Source organism: Lycorma delicatula, chromosome 3, assembly GCF_047948215.1.
Source record: "Lycorma delicatula isolate Av1 chromosome 3, ASM4794821v1, whole genome shotgun sequence".
Classification (NCBI taxonomy): Eukaryota; Metazoa; Arthropoda; class Insecta; order Hemiptera; family Fulgoridae; genus Lycorma; species Lycorma delicatula.
Genome location: NC_134457.1, coordinates 4,749,034 through 4,775,423, shown reverse-complemented (window position 1 = coordinate 4,775,423; position 26,390 = coordinate 4,749,034). Strand labels below are relative to the sequence as shown.

At 29.2% G+C, this 26,390-nt stretch overlaps 1 protein-coding gene across 4 annotated transcripts in view; it reads left to right on the top strand.

Moving 5' to 3' along the window:
• The first annotated feature begins 634 nt into the window (after positions 1–634).
• The window catches only part of tup (LIM1_Isl and LIM2_Isl domain-containing protein tup), a 387,091-nt gene continuing 361,335 nt past the window's right edge, over positions 635–26,390 (top strand). For all 4 annotated transcript variants that reach the window (XR_012755607.1, XR_012755608.1, XM_075359380.1 and 1 more), the window contains exon 1: positions 635–798. Coding sequence is in view for 2 of the 4 variants with exons in the window: in XM_075359380.1 (XP_075215495.1) it covers positions 657–798 (142 nt within the window). In the remaining 2 variants the exon portion in view is untranslated. The remainder of the gene's footprint in view (positions 799–26,390) is intronic.

The following is a 26,390-nucleotide window of genomic DNA, read 5'->3' as shown; positions in this document are numbered from 1 at the left end:
CGATACAAAAGGGATTTCAGTATCGAAGTATACGCAGCTAAAGATTTATTACCAGTTTTGATATTACTTTACAGATGGAAAATGTTTTAATAAAAATAACTGAAAAATACAGAAGGCGTAAGTTTAAATTTAAACCGAGTATTCGTTTTAGTTTTTTCTTTTTGCACGTTTAATATAAGCTCAAATTTTTTTTCCGTACGATACTCTTAATTTAACGTTTTATTAACTTTGAAAAACTTTCAAAAATTATATAATTTACATAAAGAATTTCTTTTCGGATAGATGTACGCCGGCGTATTTATATTATAAATATAAAAAAATGTATTTATTTACGCAAACAATATTGTTATAGAAGCGTGATTTTTTTGTAGGTTTACGCGTGTAATTTTATCCCGCTCGTCGTAGACAGAGACAGTCGACCGTAGCCGTGGCAGGGAGTCGATGATGTAACTCGGTTTGCGTTCGTCCAGTAAAGTGTAAGAACCTCGACGCTAGGAGGGGTAAAAAACGATCGAAGTAGTGAACGGCGCAGAAGGGAGTCGGCCATTTTGCCGGAGGGGTGGTGACCAATGAGACGCGTGGGCGTGTCCCCGTCTCGTAGCCGGCCGGAGTCAGTTCAGTGACTGCCGAGCTATCGTCGCTTTCGGTTCCTCTGCATGGTCGACCCGGCGCGGTGTTCCGGCTGCCCCTGGCCCCCCGCGGGTCTCGCGCGTGTACCCTCCCTCCTCACAGTGCACCGCAGCCTCAAGATTCAACCCGTCAAAGCTGAACTTCACGATATGTCAGATCAACCCCAGAGTCAGTATCATAAGTGTTTATTTTGAATAAGATTAACGGTAAGAGACGACTATAATATTTATATTGTAACAGCCACGCGATCAGAAGTGTGAGTTAAAATGTGTGCGGATGAAAAATCTTTTACGTATCAGTGCTTGTTAGCCGTAAAACCGTCCTCCCTTATGTAAATAAACATTTTCCGAACGACACCTCGTTATTAGTAATTCTATCCTATTAGATTAAGGTAGGCCTAAAACGAATAACGAACAGAAGTATATTTACATTCATAGGCCTGTAGCGAGTAACCTACGCTTCAAAACACGGAAATATATTTTATTTCGGTTCTGTAAAAGCATTTTATTATCGTGTTTGCTATTAAATGAACTAGTCGTTGTAGCTAGGTATTTCTGTTAATTTTTTTAATTACTTTTATTCACATCACTTTTTATATAACTGCAAAATAACGGGTTTGATAATAATATGTTATCGTTCAGATTACATAATTTAATTATTATAAATGTGAAAAGACTAAATATTTTTTTTTTCTAAATGCATATATTATAAAGTAATCAAAAATTAATTAATTCAAATTTATTCCATTAGATTGAGGTTATTAAATGATAAAAGGTATATTTTTCATCTAGATTTTAAGTTTTACTACATAAATTTCATAAAATGTTAAACTGTGGGCCTATCTTATACTATTTTTTATATGAAATAAACGTAATTATATTTTATTCTAATCGATTATAACCACAATTTTCGTATGATATTTTTTTTTTGTAATTTTCAACAGCTCGTAAAATTTTTAAAATGGAAAAATAATAAATTTACGGTTATAAATTTCGATAATGAAAATCTGTACGACTTTGTACAGATTTTGATACCTTGGTACCGACTTTTCGAGTCGATTAATTTCCCTGAAAATTCATACTAAAATTTAGTAAAGTAGGCCATCGATTTTAGTACCTGTCAATGAAATGTCGGTTTTAAAGAATTATTAAAATATTTATTTTCAACCAACTAAAATTTTTTTCGGTAAAAATTTTATTACTATGATAAACGGTTTTTATCATAACAGGGTTTGTAAATTTGTAAATAAATGAATTTTATTTTCGTAATAACGTGGTATTTATAAGAAGAAAAATTAATTAATATAAATATGATATTATAATATAATAAATACAATATAAAATTAAATTAATATAACGCTTTAATTAAAATTTCAGTAGATATTTTAATTTAATAATGAAAATATATCACGAAAAATTAATCATTTAACAGTCATTGAATATTACAAAATTTTAGATCAAATTGTAGTAAGCTTCAAATTAATGGTGTTCATAACTTTAGTTGAATCGACGAATAACCATTAGCCACGGTAAATCTGTAATTATACTACGTTGTATTGTTTTGGTTAACAATATTCCTTTCGTAAGATTATTTCTTTATTTATTTGTCGGTCGTTAGATCCCGTAACATATTTGATTTTATTCAATTAAATTTAAATGAATATTTTTACGCTAAGGTAAACGTCAATAACATTTTTATTAATCAATTTTCACCGCAGGGAAAAGTAGATTTATTATATAACGAAATTTAAAATGGAAATTTGTAATGACGAATTGAAAATAGAAAGGTAATACCGATCGACCTGGGGAATTCGAATTTATACTTCCATTCCTCACCGAATTAAATTATTTATCTATAATCATTTCTTAGAAAAAAATGTTGCATTCCCTTTATTAGTATTATTAATTTAATATTTTTATCATAGGTTTGGGTAGGTCTATCGCTAGATTAATGTGATCCTAACCGATGTTAAAATAATTTAGGCTATATAACATAATAATCGATAAAAAAAAATATGAGTTCACCACGAATGTTTTTGTTCACTGTTTTTATTTTTTACCTTCGTGTTCCGGAGATATACTTTTATATACAGGTCATAAAAATTAATTTTATATAGAATAAGTTTTAAAAAATATCTTTATAAATAAAATAATACAGAAGTATTTCTTCCCGAAAATCGGCGACTGAGATGAACGTATCTTTTTAATATTTTAAATTATTTAAAAAAAAAGAAGATATTTCGATAAAAATCATTCAAACGAACTCTGCGAAGAATATCTGCTGAACGCTAAGGAAAGAAAAATAAAATCGATAAGTACACAGATATTAGTTATACAGATATAGTAAAGTATGTTGAAATGCAAATTTCAACATACTTTACTAAATTTATATACTTTATACGCCGCCGGGGCTACCTGTGGGCCACGAAAAACGATAACTTTTTATTTTCGTTTTGATTAATTTTTTCCGGCGTTCTCTCATCGTTCAGGAGGTGTCTTTTCTCTCTTCATATTATTTATTCCCTTTAAATGTTCTTTCTAGAAACTTTGAAATACTTTAATCTTCTTTCTGAATATGTTTTCTGACAAATATCGAGTCTTTAAATATTTTCTACTACGTCCTTCCCGATTATTATATATTTTCCTATTTTCAAAAATTGAATATTTCGGTCGATCTTTGTTCATCCGTTCTCTGAAGGCGGCTGGCTGTAAAAAGTAATTCTTTTTTCACTAATTTCATCTGTTATTTATGAACAAAAGTTGTACGGTTTAGAGTTCTATCCCAACCCGTAAGTCTCATCTTTAACGGTCGGACTCGATATTTTACGTAGCGTTTTTCTTCTTTTTTTTTGTAAATGTTCTACTGTACCTTTCCCGTTAAAAATAATGTTTCTGAGCCGAAAATAACTTCCGATTAACCAGGTTATGTTAAGTAAAAATGCTTTTTTTTTCGTTTTCATGTATTTCAATAAAAATATTTTATTAAAATTTTTATTTTATACCGATAATTAATTATATTACAGTATACTGTAATAAATTACAGAACCTATTTAAAGAGATTTTGATTATTTTACTACCTAAAACGATTAAATAATTATTCCTTATTTCTTTTGAAGATCGATTTAAAAAAATAATAATTTATCGTTGTTAATTTCATTATAGTATATTTTATTTTTCTTTCCGATTATTTTTATAACCCGCCGGATCGGTCTGGCGATAGTAGTAGTAGTCATCGTAAACCGACCGGTTTCGAAGTAAAGAGTTCTAAAATTCAAGTCCTAATAAAGGTGATCGCGTTTATTTAGATTTGAATACTAGATCGCGGATACTTTGGCGGTCGGGTTTCAATTACCCACACTTCTCGGAGCCGGTCGGCCTGACTCTGTTCAAGACGACTACACGTTTACCGGTATATTAATGCAGATATTGATGATTCGCTAACGATTAATTGTTGACGCAATGTAAATTAAAATTATAAAAAAAAAATTACTATTATAATATAATGTTGACTTAAGTTTCCTAAACTGGAATCATTATTTAATAATTTTAGAAAGTTGTATTTTATTTACTTTTAGTAAAATATAATTTACTTAATGTTAATTTTAAAAAATGTGATTATTATTTGGTTTAAGATATTTAATAATTTTGAAATTAAAATTCGGCTAAGTATTATTTATATGTTTTTCTTATTATAAATACATTACATAAGCTTCAATCTTGTACGTATGAATTTAGGATGGATATTTTGAAGCGTATAAAATTACCGAGCTTAATCGATTAAAACAAACGATAAAAAATAGTTCCATTTTTTCTACGTTTTCGTATCTTAAATAAAAAAACAAAAGTAGTTCATCTTAAAAAAAAATTGATAAAACATCTATCTCTATGAAACCGAAATGTTTTCGTATAATTCGACACAAAATCCTTACGAGAAAGAGCATAACTATACTTCCGTTGTCGTTTTTAATAAACTAGGAATCGTAAAAAAACTTTCAGTCATTTATTTTTTTAAAATAATTTTTCTTTTACGTAAACATTGGTGTACCGATGAATTTTTAAATAATACCTCTATTAGAAAATTAACAAATCTATTTTTGAATTTTTTCAATGACACTATTGTACATATGAACACAAATATGTACTCGAAAAATTTTCATTAAAGCCTTTTGAATTATGAAATATTTTATAACTAACATTATATTTAGACTTTTCTTGTAATCGTGTACGATATTTAATTTGTATGTACTTCACTTAATAGTCGCATCTATTTTTTGTTTGACAATTAATTGCGTATTTTCCGGTGCTGTTCTGATAAAGAATTTTACTGCGGTTTCCGTCGATCCATCCAGGAAAACGATTGGAAAATCTTTTTTTAATCCACGAAGGAACTATTCTTGAAGCGATCTATATTGTATATCGCTCAGATTACAAGATTTATTTATTTATTTTAAATAGAATAAAATTAAAAAAATAAATATTCTTATAAAATGTATTTTTTAAAGATATTTTCCCTCTTTATGAATAAAAAGTTAGAAAATTTTAAAGAAATATTTAATTTGACAGATTATTTAACTTCCTATCGATACGTATACTTTATAATAAAATATAATTTGGATGTAAAATTACATTTCGAAAAAATCTATTTGCATTTTAGACTTCAACAGACTTTTTGTCTTCAGTCATTTGACTGGTTTGATGCAGCTCTTCAAGATTACCTATCTACTCGTTTCATTTCGGTATTCCCCCTACATCATATAACCCTAAAAATTTGTTTTACATATTCCAAACTTTGCCTGCCTGCGCAGTTTTTCCCTTCTACCTATCCCTCCAATATTAAAGCGACTATTCCAGGATGCCTTAGTATGTGGCCTATAAGTCTGTCTCTTCTTTTAACTATATTTTTCCAAATGCTTCTTTCTTCATCCATTTGCCGCAATAACTCTTCATTTGTCACTTTATCCACGACGTTTAAATTAATTTTTGATGTAAGCAAATAGTATTTCTGATTGAAGGCTCGTTTCGCCTGTGCTATTCGGCATTTTGTATCGCTCCATCTTTAGTAATTCTACTTCCCAAATAACAAAATTCTTCTACCTCTGTAATCTTTTCTCTTCCTATTTTTATATTCAGAGGTTCATCTACATTATTTCTACTACATTTCGTTACATTCGTTTTGTCTTGTTTATTGTCATGCGGTAGTTCTTGCGTAGGACTTCATCCATGCCGTTCATTGTTTCTTCTAAATCTTTTTTACTCCCGGCTAGAATTGATATATCATCAGCAAATCGTAGCATCTTTATCTTTTCACGTTGTACTGTTACTTCAGATCTCAATTGTTTTTTAAGACCATTAATTGCTAGTTCTATGTATAGATTAAAAAGTAAAGTGGATAGGAAACATCCTTGTCGAACTCCCTTTTTTATTTCTTCTTTCTTATGTTCTTCAATTATTACTGTTGCTGTTTGGTTCCTGTAAATGTTAGCAATGGTTCTTTTATCTCTGCACTTGAACCCTAATTTTTTTTTGAAACGCTGAAAATTTTATTCCAGTCTACGTTATCGAATCCCTTTTTTAGGTCTATAAATACGAAGTATGTCGGTTTGTTTTTCTTAAATCTTCCATCTACTATTAATCTGAGGCCTAAAATTGCTTCCTTGTCCCTATACTTTCCCTGAAACCAAATTGGTCTTCTCCTAACGATTCTTCCACTCTCCTTTCAATTCTTCTGTACAGAATTCTAGTTAACAGATTTGATACGCGACTAGTTAACCTAATTGTTCTGTATTCTTCACATTTATCTGCTCCTGCTTTCTTTGGTATCATGACTATACACTCTTTTTGAAGTCTCGAAGAACTTCCCCTTTTTTGTAAATATTACACACCAGTTTGTATAATCTATCTATTGCTTACTCACCTGCACTGCGCAGTAATTCTGCAGGTATTCCGGACATAGACGTAGGAAAATGAAATTTGGTTATCTTTCTAAATTTCTTAGAAGTGTTTTAAAAAGTTATTTGTTATTATTATTATTTACCTAATTTAATTCATGAAATATCGCTTTTAGATAAAGTTAACGGAAAAAAGTTAATTATAAATATTTATTTAACAACGTCCAATTAATATGTTTCTACTAATAATTACAGCAGCTCGTGATATAGTTTTATTTATCCTTATCTTGGTCTTTTCTCTTTAATCGATATCTTCAAAGTAATGCAAACTATAACAAAATTATATAAATATTTAAGCGTACATCGTTTTTTTTCAAATTTGTCACGGGTATAATTATTTATTATTTTTAAAATTCCTTAGTTATTGTCTAAAATTATTCGATATATTTTAAAACTCATAATACTTTTACGGTGAAATACAGATTCTTATTAATTATTAAATATTCTATGTAAGATTTTAATATTTTAGACCGATAAATAAATTGAAGTTCTAAACGCGTATAATTTTATTTTCCCGATCGTTTTAAAAGCGGTTACATATTTCAATGATTTCGGCTACGATACTTATTTGATCTTAACGTAAAAATAAAATAAAATTGCCGACTTCCGTGGCCGAGTATGTAGCGTCACGGCATTTCAAACGAAGATTCCCGGTTCAAATTTTTATCAGGCACGGCATCTCGATAATACGGTATATTTATTATAATTAAGTATAATATTTTCTTTGTAATCTTCGTAAGAAATTATGAATAATTTTTTATCGCGTAAATTATTTTTTATTTAATAAATATTTTGCAAATCGTTCAATAATATAGAAATACACAAATTTTAAAGAACTTCATTATTTAAAGCTAATTAATAATAGTTATTATGGGGTTTTTGTTAATTAATAATTCAATTAAACTAAATTTCAGTTATATTTTTAAGTTTTGTTCCTTATGTCCTAAAATGACAATATACGTATTGCTAAATTGTATTTTAAATACGTAAATGATATTCTTTAACAAACTTCAAAACAAAATAAATACGTGTAAATTGACAATTCGATTCATATATTTATCATTACTTTCTTTTAATATTTAAGCGTTATTCTTGTATCAAATGCACTGATTTCGATAATCTATTATTTATAGAAGACTTCTTTTTGATAATATTACAATACGGTTGCTCTATAAAAGGTTTTTAACGAACGAAAACTTATACTACGAGTATATTTATAAAATTTTGAAGATTTAAAAAAAAAATTAGTTCCCATAATTGTCGCTTCGATTGGTGTATGATTTGGTGCACAACCTGATTTTAAACTGTTATTTAAAATATTTTCAAAGAATATTTAATGAAAATCGATTAAAAAGTCTTTTAAAAAGTCCTTTAATTACAGAAAATATACATATTCCCGCGTCAGAGCCTTAACTTAAATTTCATAGTAATCCCTTTACATCGTTGATTTTCATACTTTTTTTGTTGTTGTAAAAACATTGATTTTTTACCTGATTGGATTTCATCAGAAACAGTTTTTCTTTTTTTTAAGCGTAAATTTAAAAAAAGTAATGCTTTTTTATTTTTTGTATTTTTATCAAATCGTTGTTGGTATTTTGGTTTTAATTCGGCATAGATTTCAAAAAGCTCTAATTAAAATATAATAATACATTATTTATACATTGTTTTGTTTTTTATCAGAACGTTTTATGGAAATCAAATTTATTAATATTATTTTTAATACTTCTTGTTTGTAAAATACAGTATAACAAAATTATTTTCGTTTATATATATATATACTCAAGTGTGTGTGTTTTTGTTTGTAGGGCCTTATAATTAAAGTAAATAACATGAAGGTCTTTAAAACTGTTATATTGATATCTTTTTTGGAATAAAATGAAATAGCAATGAAAATTATTATTTATTACGATAATTACAGTAGGAAAGAAGTCGGTAGTTAGTAATAAATTAAAATTTTTTAGCAATATATCTATATGAGTTTTCCTTCAAATAATTCGTTACTATAAATTAAATTTTTGTTACAATAAGCCGATCCTTTTCTTTTGTGACGGTTAATTCAAACACTAAAAAAAAGGTATTACCGATTTTCGAGTAAGTTGTCCTATCGGGTAGTTTAATTAAATCAAATAGATGTAAGCCATTTTGTATAACGATTTTTCTCGGAAAATATGCTTATATTACAAAACAATATTTGTAAATTGTAATAATAAGTAATACTTTAATTTTGTATACTTTTTCATAGCGTAGAGTGATTTTTTTTTTTAATTTAGAAGCTTATTCTTAATTACAAGTTCGTCAACCGCTTGTATGCATTTTTCTTTTTCAATTAAGAAAAGTAATTTTTTAATGATTTTAATACGTAAAATGTTTTTCGTTATTCTTTTCACACAACCAAATCTTGGAAAATATATTTAGCCTTCATTTTGTCATGTCGATTAATTTATCGAAATTTTTCGATAATTAAAAAAAGAACAAAATTACGTTCCGAGTATTTGGTTTATAAAACGGTTTTTATAAAATGAAAAGAGACGGTGTATGTTTTGGTGTATTCCTTACGACTAGTGCGTGTTGAAAACGTTCACCGTTTTCCTGAATGCAGGTCGGAACCCTTCGCACCATATTTTTGACACCCCTCGTATGTCACCGGGACTAATGGAATTCATCTCTGCTGTAACGGCTCGCTCCAGGTATCGTAGAGTACGCAGGTTTGCTCGATATACACGTCCTTTCAAAAAACCCCAGAGAAAGAAGTCCGGTGTTGAAAAATCAGGTGACGATATATCGCGGGGGCCGCAGCCCCTTTGAGACCGTGCGATCGCCAAAAATTTCTTCCAGAAATTCCACGGTTTTTTTGGATGTACAGTGCGTTGCCCGGTCTTGTTCCTGGTAACAATAGCTCCATCAAACTGCGGAAGAGCTAGATAATTATATCCTGCTATGCTGGATTTCGTAAAAAACAGTCGGACCCTCTATTCGTCGTCGAGAAATCGCTCACCAAACCCCTTTCTTTCTTTTTCCTGTTTAGCCTCCGGTAACTACCGTTTAGATAATTCTTCAGAGGATGAATGAGGATGATATATATGAGTGTAAATGAAGTGTAGTCTTGTACATTCTCAGTTCGACCATTCTTGAGATGTGTGGTTAATTGAAACCCAACCACCAAAGAACACCGGTATCCACGATCTAGTATTCAAATCCTTATAAAAAATAACTGTCTTTACTAGGACTTGAACGCTGGAACTCTCGACTTCCAAATCAGCTGATTTGGGAAGACGCGTTAACCACTAGACCAACCCGGTGGGTTACTCACCAAACCCCTACCTATTGCGAATGCAATGGCGATTCACGGTAAGATGTGTCATCAGATATCTATTGATCTGACTATTTCATGTAACCTCTAAGGTGAAAATACGCCGCATCATTAAATCCTATTACTTTCCACCCTGTGTCTGGGGGTTTCGGTTCCTGTACGCAATGGTTTGCGTGTAGATATAATTTTTTTGTTCATTCCCGTACGATATTTTCTGAGATGATATTTTGCGATGACATTTTCTGAGGCGAACACAATCCAAGTAAAGTTTATCGCAAACTTTCATTTCATCGCACACTTTACTTGGATTGTGTTCGAGTAATTCACTTGGTGCGCGATGAAATGATCGCGCTATACGTAAGAAGAAAAAATAAATAAATATATATATATACACCGTTTATAATTAATTACCTTTAATATGATTAAAAGATAAAAATGTTACCTACTATAAATTTGTATATTTTATATCGTCATAGAAAAAAACAAAAGGATGAACTGAACTTATTTTTTTTTTTTAGTTTACTGTAAATTTACTAGATTTTTGGTACGTAAAAAGCCTTCGTAACTCTTCTTATTTTTACGTTTACATAAATACAAACTAAATATTAAATGACCGAATAAATCTATATTTTATTTGATCGGTAAGTAACAATAAGTTATATAAATTACATTAGTAACGGGTAGATAAGCTACTATTCAGATAAAAAATAAGGTATAATCTCGACATTCGGCTGGATCGTATCAACTTAAAATATATAATTAATTATAAATTAAAAAAAAAACGGTTAAAATCTATATTAATAATTTAAAACGTAGTTCCATAAAATAAATGTGTAAATACACCGCATAGGATCGGTCTATTAGTAACTTGTCATCCCATATCGGGTGATTTCGAAGTCGAGAGTTTTAAGGTTCAAATCTTAATAAAGGCAGTTGTTCTATACGAATTCGGATTCTAGATCGAGGATAAAGGTGTTCTTTGGCAGTCGGGTTTCAATTAACAATACGTTTTAGGAACGATCGGCCAGAGTACGAACAAGACAACACGTTTACCGATACGTTCGTACAGATATCGATGAGTCGCTCATGACTTCAATCGTCGATGCCATTATAAATAAAAACAAAAAAAATAAAATAATCGATGTAAATTAAATTTATTGAGAGAATATAAAAAAATTGATGTGGACACTACATAACTTCCTTGTACTCCTATTAAATTACATATACACTTTTGTTTTTTTAATGGAAAGTACATAAAATTTTATTTCATTTATAACTTCTGATATTTTTTCACATTTTTTTTTTAATGATATTAATGAATTTTCGCAAAATTATTATACGATCAAACGTTAATAATTATTAATAAATCAATAATTTAAATAAAAAAAAAAAAAGTTAAAAAAAAGGATATGAAGTCTGATTCGAAACGATGTGCCGTCCTCTTGTAACATTCAAATATTTCATTAATTAAAATTTTATTTGGCTATAACTCTGGAACCGCATGAAAAATAAGTACCACATGATATATCGTTGAAAATCTCTCAATAAGGGCTTAGTACTTGAGTTAAGAAAAAGTCCAAAATCTAAGTTTTTGGGGATTTTTGGTTTAGTCGATTGAAATCAAAAGGAAAGGTGCACAACTAGATGTTACAATAGTCCGAAATCCAAAATTTCAACATTCTACGGCAAATCATTTTTGAGTTAGTTTACAAGATATGTACATAAGTACTACGTACAGACGTCGCGCCGAAACTAGTGAAAATGGATTCAGGAATGGTAAAAATGGATATTTCCGTTGACATCCGAAAACCGAAATTTTTCGCGGTCACAATACTTCCTTTACTTCGTACAAGGAAGTAAAAAATAAATAACAATTCTAAACGCTTTGGTGAATTGTTTGAGCACAAAATTCAGTTTTTTCTTATTAATTATATTTAACATTATTTTATTTAAATTCATCACGGAAAAATATTATTAAAAAAATAGATTCTGTTAAAAATTTTTAACATCGATTATCGAGATGTCTTTTAAATATTCTGATAATTTACTAAAAATAACCACTGTTTGTAATAAGATCCTTTCTCGTAAGCCGAAGTATTGTGCCGATTCCGACCTGTTTGATAACGTCATTGTTTTAAGAATAAGTTCTACATTATTTTTACCAAAGATTGCACATTCGTAAACGATTTTAATTTATTTAGTATCGGTATACGTAATTCATAATTATAGGCGCCAAACAATAATCCGACTACTCGTATTTGTACCTTTTAAAAACTCGTTCTGGCCTTTTGGGAGCCTTAAGTAATTGAAATATATTTTAGACCGGAATATAAGTAGCCGAAAGAAATATTTAATAATGAAGACCAGCGTAGCGTTTATTAAAACGCTTTTAAGCAAAATAATAGCGTTTCATTTTGTCGCGAACGAAATATATTTATTACTGTTATAGAATTAGCCGGTGATGTTGCAGTTTCCATCATTTTATTTTATTTGCATTACAATACAATACTTTGGTTTTAAATACGTCGAAGAACATAATAACAGGTCTGTATTTTAAATTTCTTGTAATAAAAAATATAAAATAATTTAACTTCATTTTCATAGAAACCTCACAAACTATTAGTTTAAATGTTTTAACGATAATATTTATCTAAGAGGGATGACGATTTTTTACGTGTGAATGTTGGAAAAAGTTTATTTATTATGTAACACGATCTATTCACGCGTTATTTGATGTTTATTTTATTTAGCTTAATTTTTACTTCCTTGTGCAGAGTATAGGAAGCATTGTGATCGCGATAAATTTCGGTTTTCAGATTTCAACAGAAATATCCATTTTCACTAGTTTCGGTGCGACGTCTGTACGTAGTACGTATGTACATATCTCGTAAACTAACTCAAAAACGATTAGCTCTAGAATGTTGAAATTTTGGATTTAGGACTATTGTAACATCTAGTTGTGCACCTTTTGATTTCAATCGACTAAACCAAAAATTTAGATTTTGGACTTTTTCTTAACTCAAGTAATAAGCCCTTATTGAGAGATTTTCAACGATATATCATAAGTGGTACTTATTTTCCTCGGTTCCAGAATTATAGCCCAATAAAAATTTAATTAATGAAATATTTGGATTTTACAAAGGGAAGGAAAATCGGTTCGAATCAGATTTTATCTCATTTTCTTTTGTTTTTAACTTTTTTAATTTAAATATATTGATTTTTTAATAATTATTAACCCGTAGTTGAAAAAAAATTACAATAATTAATAATTCTATAATACAATAAAAAAGAAAAAAAATCAGAAATTATTAGTGAAATAAAATTTTACCAACTTTTAAAAATCCGTATATGTAATTTATTAGGCATTATTATTATTATTATTGCCTATTATTAATAGGCATTATAAGTGTATATGTAATACATTTGGTGAAATATTTCATTATTTAATATTAATTGAAAATTATAATTTAGAATCGTATTATTTTTGAATCTTCTAGTTTAATTTTATTTTATTATTCTCGAATTTCTGTTTGATTTTTATCTACATTAAAGTTAACTACAGAGCGACTGAAAAATAGACCCTCACAAGAATATCATACACAGTGAGGCCTACATTGCCCGATCTTTAATAAATTGCAAAAAATTCTTATCTTTTAGTTGATTACTCCTCTGATATTGTCGGACAATATTTTCCCTAAGTTGGAATTGATCTTCATTTGGTTTATTTGTTTTTTTGTTGCCAATCATTTAATCGCTCTTTGGTTTGATATAATTCTTCTGAACTTAATTAGCATACACGTTCTCTAGTTTTCAAATTTTCTCTCTTTATATTCATCATCCTCTATTAATCTTTTTGTTCTTCCCTTGGTCTTTTTCTTCCTCTTTATATTTATCATCTTCTTTTAATATTTTTTTATTCTTCCCTTGTTCTTAACATTTTCTTCATCTTCAAATTCATCTTCTTGTCGTTTTTTGAAATATATTTCTTCATGTTATCTTTATTTTTCCTGTATGATTGTTTATTTTTCAGTTTCGATTATTCACCAAATAATCCAATAATAAAAACTGAATATTTTACACTGTAAGGTCGAAATTAACATTTGTAACCGGTATACTGGAGTTTACTAAACGGAATAGTTTAGTTATTATTAACTTTTGTTTATACAACACACCAGAAATTTAAAACTTTTGTTAATCAGCAACTCACGAAGATACGAATAATACCGATCTAGTAATACGAGTAATAAAGGGACTTGTAGCCTAATACTTCGTGTTTTTTTTTTGTCTTCAGTCATTTGACTGGTTTGATGCAGCTCTCCAAGATTCCCTATCTAGTGCTAGTCGTTTCATTTCAGTATACCCTCTACATCCTACATCCCCAACAATTTGTTTTACATACTCCAAACGTGGCCTGCCTACACAATTTTTTCCTTCTAGCTGTCCTTCCAATATTTAAGCGACTATTCCAGGATGCCTTAGTATGTGGCCTATAAGTCTGTCTCTTCTTTTAACTATATTTTTCCAAATGCTTCTTTCATCTATTTGCCGCAATACCTCTTCATTTGTCACTTTATCCACCCGTCTGATTTTTAACATTCTCCTATAGCACCGCATTTCAAAAGCTTCTAATATTTTCTTCTCAGATACTCCGATCGTCCAAGTTTGACTTCCATATAATGCGACAGTCCAAACATACACGTTCAAAAATCTTTTCCTGACATTTAAATTAATTTTTTATGTAAACAAATTATATTTCTTACTGAAGGCTCGTTTAGCTTGTGCTATTCGGCATTTTATATCGCTCCTGCTTCGTCCATCTTTAGTAATTTTACTTCCCAAATAACGAAATTCTTCTACCTCCATAATCTATTCTCCTCCTATTTTCACATTCAGCGGTCCATCTTTGTTATTTCTACTACATTTCATTACTTTTGTTTTGTTCTTGTTTATTTTCATGCGATAGTTCTTGCGTAGGACTTCATCTATGCCGTTCATTGTGTAATACTTCGTGTAAGATTTTTCAATTAATACTTGATGTTAATATAAACTAATATTTCAGCAATCGTGTAACTTTCCACTTTAATAAGTAATTAGAGGATCGTATCTCACTTTGAAATAAGTTTAAATGAAGTACAGCAAAAATAGACGTACAAGGAAGTCAGGTAGTGTCCGTATCAGATATTTTTATAAGTTTATTTAAGGGTTGTCGCATGATTTTTCGATATGGAAGGGTTATTATTGAACATTTTCACAGATTTTAACTATTTTTAGGAGAATGTTTTTTGTTTTGTTACCGAAAATATTATTTACCGTAACGTAAACCGAGCTAAATATGATTATCGGGAATAATAATATTCCCTTTTATGATGCTTTAATAATCCCTTGGGATACGATGCACAGTTCTGAGTTTTACTGTCATTTATGTTATGTATCACTGTTATACGAAGCCTATGGGATTAATAAACCTGTTAATTAAGCTCTGAAATTTACTAAACTAATTATAATATGTTATAATCTATATGAAATTGAATAATATTTTTATTCATCTTTTGTTTTTATTCCGTATTAATTTTGGCTTTGTAATGGCTCCCTTTAATTACGTACATTTATTTATTCGATTATAAATATATATAATTTTTGCAATTCTACTATTACTGCTACAAATCGCAAATTTTATTTAATCGTTAATATGTATGTAAAATTTTATCGTATTAAAAATAAATATTTTTTTATAACGGCTTTTATTAATGAAATGCCAGAAGTTCAAAAACTCATTCGTCGGGTGCATTTTTTTTAACTATCTAACTTTAAGTACAAATAAAATCATTGCAACGTACAATACTATTATTAATCCTACCGTTAGCTATTTTCACTAACAATAATAAGAATAATATGTTTCTTTTATTTAACGATTAATATTTTTCAGATTCATCTTCGTAAATGATAAATTTTTTACGACCGTAAAACTGATTTTTTTTGTAAACGAATCAAACCGTATTGCTTCGCATTAAATATTAAAGCTTCGTAATCAAATAGTAAGGTTGTTTTTAGATTCTAAACGGTTTTTTCCGATTCCATCGAACGATTTTCAGTCAAAATCTGGATAATTATGAGACTTGCAAGACATTTTCGTAAGGCCGACATGTTATTATTTTAATCCTTTCGTCAGGAGTTATTCGCGGAAGCGAGAAGTGCGTACAATCCAGAGATTGTTGAGGTTGTTTAGAATATTTCTCGATCTGGTACGTTACAAATATTTCATCTTTTACGATGCTTATAAAACAATAATCCGTAACTAAATGGATTTACCCTTTTTTAAAATAATAAAAATCTATTTTGATCTTATATAATTTTATAGAATCCTTAATAACACATATAAACAAGTGTTTCCGATCCGCGTTAAGTATCAAAATAGGTTTGATTTTTAGCACATTTTCGTTTTAAATCCTGCTTTTCATTTTGCTTAGTAAGCGCACTACGCCGACACGATTTAAGCGTTCTAATCAGGGAACGGTTAAATTGTTTACGATATCGCTGTAAAAATATAATATTTCGTTTTGGAACTACTTTAAAATGTCCTGAAAAGGAGTTTTAAGGATAAAGATTTAGTTTTTCCATCCTTTTTCGACGTCGGTAAATAAACATCATGTAACTGAATTTAATTTAATGATAAAATATTTTATATTCGCGTTTTGTACATTTTCAGTTAAAACTACTCGCAGAAGAAAATAATATGATATGCCTTTATTTTTGCCTCGAAATTCTTTCATCTTCGGTAAAGGAACTTAGTATTCTTAAGTTTTCATTTTTAATAAATTAATTGTCGATTTGAATTACGAACAATTTATTTAAATTTAAATATTTTAAAAGTAATAATATAATATTTTTATTTATAATATTCAAATATTAATAAATTAAAAATTTTAATTTATCTATACCTGAATTTAATCATTTGTTACGTTTACATTGTTGCATTAATATTTTATATATTTATTATTTTTATGTATTGATGTTAACTGTAAATACTTCTTTTTTTTGTGTTGTGTGTTTTCCTTGATCCTTTCAAGCAAAACTATAACCCTTTTAATTATCCTTGCGTCAGAGCGTATTTATTATTAAATTTAATAAATTTGTCATTTTTGGTACCTAATAATCCATTATTCAGACGTTATACACGTCAGGATTGAGATGATGCGCTATTCCAGAAATAAAACGATTGAAATAACGTAGCATTTGCCTGGATAGATCAAGAAATAATAGTACAGTATTTATTTTATTTATTTATTTACGAGTATATTGTTAAATTTAGTTTTCTTTTAAATTCAGATTTTAATTTTTAAATAATATCCATAAATATTGAACATTAAATACTTTAATTTTTTTGATTTTATTTACTTTTAGCTATAATCGTTTGTACAATTGAATTCTTAAAAAATTGTAGTCGTTTATATTTTGAGTTTTAAGTCGATGGTAAAATTCAAAGTTTTTTTTTTGGTACAATTAAGTTTCTATTTTCATATATATATATATATTAGAATATTTCATAAAATGAGAAGGTACCAAAATAACGCAGCTAATGTAAGCCTTTAAAAAAAAAGATAATTATTTTTACTGTTATTAATCGAATTTAAAATCACTTGTGTAAATATAAATTACATGCACGTGAAATATAGAAGAGTAAAGAAAATTATTTGAAATTCGTTTGAAACTTTTATTCTTAAAAACTGTATTCATTTAACATTTTAACAGCTTTAATTTTTTTATTATTTATTATATTATTTTAAAAACTAGGTAAAAAAGTAAAATAAAAAAACGGGAGATAAATTAGGTTGCAATTTATTTATCTTTTAATTTTTTTCTTTGGGCTTGATTATTTCGCCAAATAAGCTTGAAGCTTATGCGTGGGAAATTAAAATGAAAATTTTTATCGTATGAAAACGGCCATGCCTGACCGGGATTCGAACCCGGGGACCTCCGGATGAAAAGTCGAGACGCTACCGCTCTGCCACGGTTGATATAATAATAATTTAGAACGTTAGATAAACGGAATTTAAAGACTGATAGCGAGTATCAGTAAATTCACTTTTATTTATTTGTAGGTTTATTTATTATTTAACGGTACAATCGATTTTTAAAACAAACACCGTAAAATATTTATTTCTTTTCGAGTTTAATGATAAATAATGTAGGCTATACCGTTTGAATAAACTCTGATATATTTATTGATGATGATAATAATATATAAAAGAATGTGGATTTTTTTCTTTTTTTATTAACTTTTATTATCTACAAACTATTTTACCACGGAATACTCAGCGGATTTGTTAATAGAAACAGCGATATTATACGTAGTAACATACTCTCACCGAAGATGACTCAATTTAAAAGTTAACGCATTAAAATTTAGTTGAAGTGTTTGTTTGTCGCTAAGAATTAATCTTCGGTAAGGTTTGTCGAATAAATCGTCGGATACTAGTATTTTGGTCATCGAATTTTGATCTTCTGCGTCGTCTTTTAGATCGATCGACTAATGATTTTCTTAGGAATCAACCCTTCTTTCGTATTTGTCGGTGAATTATGAAATTTCTTCTTTGAAGGTAGAAATATTTAGATCCGTGTGAACGATTTCATTTGTGAAATATTATAATGCTGCCGTAACCGTTTGCAGAAATGCTTATTACAAACGCCCACTGAATTATTTCTATTTGAAATCGGTGAAGTATTGGACTCGGTTTCGGGTTTATGATAGATTTCTATATTAAGATTCTATTCGGTTACGATAATTTAGAATGCAGTCCAGGAATCCGACAGTATCCTTGAATTTTGCGTCTAATTGTTAGCGTTTTTGTCGGTATATTTTTTCCGTCTTCTCTCGTTTATTTGGGCGTTTACGTGGTTTATTTAGTTTGTAATTATTACCGGTTATCTTATATTAATTTGAGTTAACGTATTTAAAATGACCTGAAATACGATAGATTATTTTATAAATAGATATATTGTATCTACCTGCAAAGAGTTACCAGAAATGCGTAAAAATAATCGTTTATTTAGTAGTACAAAGATAAATTCTATTTTATCTTTGATACTTATTATACGTCTAATAAAAGAAATTAATTATTAAAATGTATTCGAAAACAAAGGAGTTAAATGAGTTTTTACCATTACGATTATCGTTAATATCGCACTCTTTACTACCCAATCGGTTTCGTAAATTGTATTTACCTCCTATTTACTTTGAATAAAGCAAACGTTTTTTTAAATTAAACAAAAATGTGTATAGATATAAAAGATCATATACGAATAGTTTCATTGGTAATTCAGATAATAAAAAATTTATCGTTTAAATTTTTCCTTTAAAAACATATTAAGTACTATAATTTCGTTTTCGCACTTTCATGTAAATTACGCGCATACAAATTACTATTATAATTCTTGACAAATTTTCTCGAGATAATCAGACTTGTTTCTTTTACAAAAAATCAAACCGTATTATTTTTCTTTGAAAACTCTAAGCTTATCATCTTTTAAACTTTCTTAAAAAGTCAAAACGAATTTACAATAAATAAAAAATTACTGCTAGATCATGGCTTAGCACCTAAAAATGTAACTCATACGGACTGATATTTTGAAAATTAAATACGCTAACTTAACCTTCTGCTTATATTTATGAATTCGCAATCTTTCAAAAAAGAAAAAAAATTATATATATTCAATTTCTACTAAACTATCATATAACAGAATCTTTTTCGTGTTGCTCAACACATTACTTGGGTTTACAAGAAAGAGCCTTATTGCATCCGATAAAAATTTAAATAAATTACCAAAGCGTTTAAAAAGGTCTTCTTACCGATTATTAAAAGTGTAACTAAAAGGATTATCTATCATAGAAATAGTATTGCGCTGATTAAAGACTTTTTTAAGTCGTAAACTTTCTCTGTCTCCGTTTCGTTTGTATGTAAATGTTTGTTTAAATCGTTTTCATTAATTAACACCTGAATGATGAATTATTTTGTATATTTTTAAAAATTATTTAGCAAAATAACGTCGAGGTATTAATCTCCACGTTATTTCACGTATTTATATTTTAAATAATTAATATGGACTTAATCAAATTTATTTTTTATTTTACAATTTATTTTACGTAGTACCAGGTTACAGAGTAACAGCACAGCGACATGATAACAGTCGGCAGAGATCGGCCAAGTATCTGTGCGTAGTCTGGCGTGTAAGTGTAAATTCACCGGTAAATGTGTAATCTTAAACAGACTCGGGCCGACCGCTCCTGAGACGTGTGTTTGAGTGAAACCCGACCGCCAAAGAACACCGGTATCCGCAGTCTGTTCAAGGTTTTACCACGATTTCCCCTGATACATTTAAGCAAATGTCGGGGAAGTTCCTTCTTCAATCTTGGAATAGCGTATCTCTACTCGCTCCTGATACGATCTATATAATGTATTATTATTTACCGATTAGAATAAAAGATTTGTTTACTTATTTATATTAATACACTAGATTATACCAGTAACTAACATAATAGCTTCCCGTTTAGTCAGAGACCCTCGTTGGACCCCCGCCGTGTTCACTATCCTCTTGGTTTTGAGAATAATATTCGTAAATAATAATTAATGCCCGAAAAACACTCTTCCTCCAACGTTTCCCCCGTTTTTGACATACAAGCTCTTATGCCCTCCTACTGTAGAAACGCGTATCCCTTTTCGTTACCCTAAAATTCCTGTATTTCGGGAAGGAGCTGAGGTAGATAGCTGAAAATCGGATACGTTATAAAAATATATTACATTATTTTACATCGAAATCAAAAAGATATTAGATCATCGTCCGAGAGTAAAAGCTCACGACTTCATTCCCAAGGAGGCCTCGATCTAGGTTTTAGTACCTTTCCTGGGATAACAAAAATCTATTCTGCAAATTTGAAAGCTATCGGTCGCTATTTTCTTGCGTGATACCGTTGCAAATGGACAGAACCGTCACAAACTTTCGCATTTATAAATTAGAATTTATTTAAAATATTGATCGATTATTTTTAATTAACATCATAAAAGACGGGAAAAATTAAATTCGAATTTTAACCTGAAAAATTAAAATAAAAGTTTTGTATCATTTTCTAATCTAATAAAAAATTAAGGTTTGTTTTTATTTTTCAAACGTTATAAACTAACAACACAATTGCTAATCTTATGTAATATATTTTCAGTCAGCGTACTTTTATTGTAAACATCCTAAACAGTTTGATGTCAGATTTTGAATTTAAATGTCTGTAAGTATTGCCGTGGTTTCTGTAAAATCGATAGAAAAATCTATTAAGTCCAACGAAACTAAAATTATTATGAAATTCCAATACTGTACTTACTTATCTTCTTTCAGATATTATACGATTAGCTTTTTCTACACCGTAAAGTCAACGTGTATTTGAGGGAAAGGTTTACGTTAATTATATCGTTATATTTTTCTTTCTTTCTCTCTCTTTCTGTTTGATCTCGGGAACCACCGTAAGGTATTACTTCAGAGGATGAATAAGGATGATATGTATGAATGTAAATAAAGTTTTGTTACGTCGACCGTTTCTGAGATGTGTGGTTAATTGAAACCCAATCGTCAAAGAACACCGGTGACCACGATCTAGATATCGCAACAAAACAGATATCGCTATAACTGTTATGTGTTTTATATTTTATACATTGCGGTTGCTTATTCTTTGGTTTTATGTCGATGAACAACAGTTTATTCAGATCATCGAAGAAATTAACGAGAACCGTTACATTCCTCGTATTCCACAGTAAGCTTATTGCTTATATGAGATGCTCGTTACATTTAATAATGAATGAGTTGTATCGATTTGTCTGACTATGTCTAATACATTTTCTACGGGAATTAATTTTGATGTTATTTATCAGCTAGCTATAAGAGTTGTTATTTTACAGTTTTCTTTTTAGGACGATTTCGTTTCAGAAAATTTGTCCTCGTATATTCTTAATAGATGTTTTGAACTTATTACATCGTATTTAATCACGTAATTCACGCGCCTGAATTTTTAAACAATATCTTTAAAAAATATTCAGACAAATAAATATTATTTCTTCATCCGGTCATTAATTTCATTATAAAATTATGTAAAATTGTTTCCTCGCATAAATCAGACACCTTCCCTAAACTAAAACATGTTGGTCAAAAAAGTACGTGAATTACGCGAGAAGATTGTGTATTCATATATATTGCATATTCGCAGCTATTTAAATCACCCGATTCTTTTTTTGGGATGCAACGATCGGTTATGAGTAAAAAATCATTACGCAATTTTTTATATTATAAATACGCATCCTTTCTGATTATTACTTACATTTTTTAGTATAATAAAACAACTTTATTTTCTGTGTATCGTAAAGATTGATTTTTAGTTTGTCCAATATTTTGGTGAAATAAAGGCTTTTTTTCGAATCTCCCCGTAATCTGTAAAATAATTACCGATACGATAATAATTAAACATAAAACTTTCCTGTTAGGAAAGATATACCTCACTCGTATCTTGAGCATTTACTCGTGCAGATTTCCGCTTTTATGACAGAATCCCCGCGTAAATTCAAATAAATAGGAATCTATCATCGTCCTGTTTGTCCCGCATTTTCAATTTTTTCAACGTCTGGAGCAACAAAGAGATTCAATCCTTTGAGTATGCGCACCCGTAATAGGATGAACGAAATTCTCCGAACGATCGACACTGCAGAATTCGTACCTGACTTTTCCACAGATCGGTCCTGCACACCGTCAAAGAAACACCACCCGATTCTCTGCAAACACCTATAAACATCCTTGCAGTAGGATAAATCACGCCTAGATTTTGTTTTTGCCTGGGGAAACACGATTCTTCGATTTCTATTGCGCGTCCAGGTTCATAGATCCTGCGAAAGATCAACCAACCAACGCCAACGATCAAACCGTGTCCTTAATGTCAACCACCGTTTGTTAACCGTTAGGACACATCCTTTCCCGATGTAGAATTCTGCATCGGCAATCTCAAACAGGGATACTATATTTTACTTGTATAACGCAACAACTAAACGCGAATAAAGTAAAATTATGTTACAGTTTCTAGAAAATAAATTAAATCACAAACGACAAGAAACAGACGCATTTCATACAAAGGGGTTAATATTGTTATATCCCCGATAACAGATGAAATTTTTTTTTATTAAAAACGCAATCGCATAACTACCATCACGAATATGTCAAGACAAAACTTGTAATAAATATTTGCGGGAACATTCCAAAAAAGAACTGACATTTTATAGGGGTCGGGTGTTTTAATCGGCATTAATTAAAAATTCTACTACGATAAATAGTGAAAAGTAAATCTATTTCTGAAAAAAAAATTACGATAAAGAAAAATTATATATTTTTCTCTTTTGACACTTTTTTTTTTTTTCTCTTCAGTCATTTGACTGGTTTGATGCAGCTCTCCAAGATTCCCTATCTAGTGCTAGTCGTTTCATTTCAGTATACCCTCTACATCCTACATCCCCAACAATTTGTTTTACATACTCCAAACGTGGCCTGCCTACACAATTTTTCCCTTCTACCTGTCCTTCCAATATTAAAGCGACTATTCCAGGATGCCTTAGTATGTGGCCTATAAGTGTGTCTCTTCTTTTAACTATATTTTTCCAAATGCTACTTTCTTCATATATTTGTCGCAATACCTCTTCATTTGTCACTTTATCCACCCATCTGATTTTTAACATTCTCCTATAGCACCGCATTTCAAAAGCTTCTAATCTTTTCTTCTCAGATACTCCGATCGTCCAAGTTTCACTTCCATATAAAGCGACACTCCAAACATACACTTTCAAAAATCTTTTCCTGACATTTAAATTAATTTTTGATGTAAACAAATTATATTTCTTACTGAAGGCTCGTTTAGCTTGTGCTATTCGGCATTTTATATCGCTCCTGCTTCGTCCATCTTTAGTAATTCTACTTCCCAAATAACAAAATTCTTCTACCTCCATAATCTTTTCTCCTCCTATTTTCACATTCAGCGGTCCACCTTTGTTATTTCTACAACATTTCATTACTTTTGTTTTGTTCTTGTTTATTTTCATGCGATAGTTGTTGCGTAGGACTTCATCTATGCCGTTCATTGTTTCTTCTAAATCCTTTTTACTCTCGGCTAGAATTACTATATCATCAGCAAATCGTAGCATCTTTATCTTTTCACCTTGTACTGTTACTCCGAATCTAAATTGTTCTTTAACATCATTAACTGCTAGTTCCATGTAAAGATTAAAAAGTAACGGAGATAGGGAACTTTTGACACTAGAGCTATAGAAAAAGATTTAATGTTTTTTGAAGGTTAAATCCAAACAAATTCTGGGTTGCGGTTGATTAAGAATATTAGTTACTCAACAGTTATACATATTTATTCTAAATCAAGCGAATACATTCGCGATATAAAAGCTTTTAAAATATTCTATATTTAATAACATAAATTTAAAAAAATAACCGGTAATAAAAAGTAAAGTAAATCTGTAACTCTGAAAGTAATGAACCGAATTGTTAAAAAAAAAAAAAAAAAAAAAAAAAAAACATCTTGGAATACAGCTACTGGATTTTGAATTTTTTGAGAAGTTAAATATGTTTATAAACTGAAGGCGGTAAATTGTTAAAATTTTTTTCTCAAATAAATTGAAATGAAATGACATATAACTTGTAATTAATTCAGGCAACGTTTTTCGTATTTTAATAACTGTCGATGCCGTTTATGTAATTGAAGAAGAAGACAATTTTTTTTTTTTTTGTTTAACCGATACAAAATATCGACGTGCTTTAAAATGTACGCCTTGATTTTTCTTTGTTTCTTTTATTTTTGTTTTTCGGGGACGTTGATACTACAAAATTCGTTTGAATTAATTTAGTAATAATATTAGCCTGTTCAGTTTAAATTGATACAGTTTCTATGGATATTTACAAAATAGCTTTAATCATAACTTAATTAAATCGACTATCTTTTCCCGCCAAATTAACGCTCAGATTTTGCTTCGATAATGTCGTATATTACTTAACAAACGATTGATCATTTTTACTTAGAATTCTTAACCGTTCCTTTTTTTTATACATCCTTGTATGAAGTAAAGGAAGTATTGTGATCGCGAAAAATTTTGATCTTCAAATTTCATTTCCTTCTTTTTTTTTAACTTTTTTTTTTTATTTCCTTGTACGAAGTATTGTGATAACGAACCATTTCGGTTTCCACATTTCAACGGAAATATCCATTTTTAACCACCCTGAAATCATTTTGACTAGTTTCGGCGTGACGTCTGTACGTACGTATATATCTCGCATAACTCAAAAACGATTAGCTGTAGGATGTTGAAATTTTGGATTTAGGGCTGCTGTAACATGCAACTGTGCACCTCCCTTTCTTATTGCAATCGAAATTTAAAATTTTATTCAATGAAATATTTGGATCTTAAAGGGAAGGCACATCGGTTCGAATCAGATTTTATTTCCTTTTGTTGTTTAACTTTTAATTAATTTATTTTTTTTAACTTTTTTTTGTATTTAAATAGATTGATTTAATAATAATTAACCCGTGATTGTAAAAAAAAAATTAAAGTAAATAATAATTCAATGATAAAAAAATGAAAAAATGAATAGTGAAATAAAATTTTATGTATTTTTAAAAATGTATAAATGTAATTTAATAGGCATTACATACTCGTATCTGCATACGTAATAGATTTGGTGAAACATCTAATTGTTTAATATTAATTGAAAATTATACTTTAGAGTCGTATTATTTTTGGATTTTCTAGTTTAATTTTATTTAATCATTCTGGAATTTCTGTTTGATTTTTATCTACATTAAAGTTAACTACAGAACCATTGAAAAATAGACCCTCACAAGAACATCATATACAATGGGGCATACATGCCCGATCTTTAATAAATCGCAAAGAATTCATATCTTTTAGTTCATTACTCCTCTGATATGGTCCGACAATATTCTCCCTAAGTCGGAGTTGATCATCATTTCGTTTATTTTTTTTTTGTGTTGCCAATCATTTAATCGCTCTTTGGTTTCATATAATTCTTCTGATCTTAATTTGTATACACATTCTCTAGTTTTCAAAATTTCTCTCTCTATATATATTCATCATCGTCATTTATTAATCTTTTTATTATTTCCTTGGTCTTAACGTTTTCTTCCTCTTTATATTTATCATCTTTTCTTAATTTTTTTATTCTTCCCTTGTTCTTAACATTTTATTCTCCTTCATATTCATCTTCTTGTCGTTTTTTTGTGATATATTTCTTCGTGTTATATTTCTTTTTCCTGTATGATCGTTTCTTTTTCAACTTTGATTATTCACCAAATAATCCAATAATAAAAATAAAAACTAAATATTTTACACCGTAAGGTCGAAATTAACATTTGTAACCTGTACACAGGAGTTAACCAAACGGAATAGTTTAATTATTATAACTTTT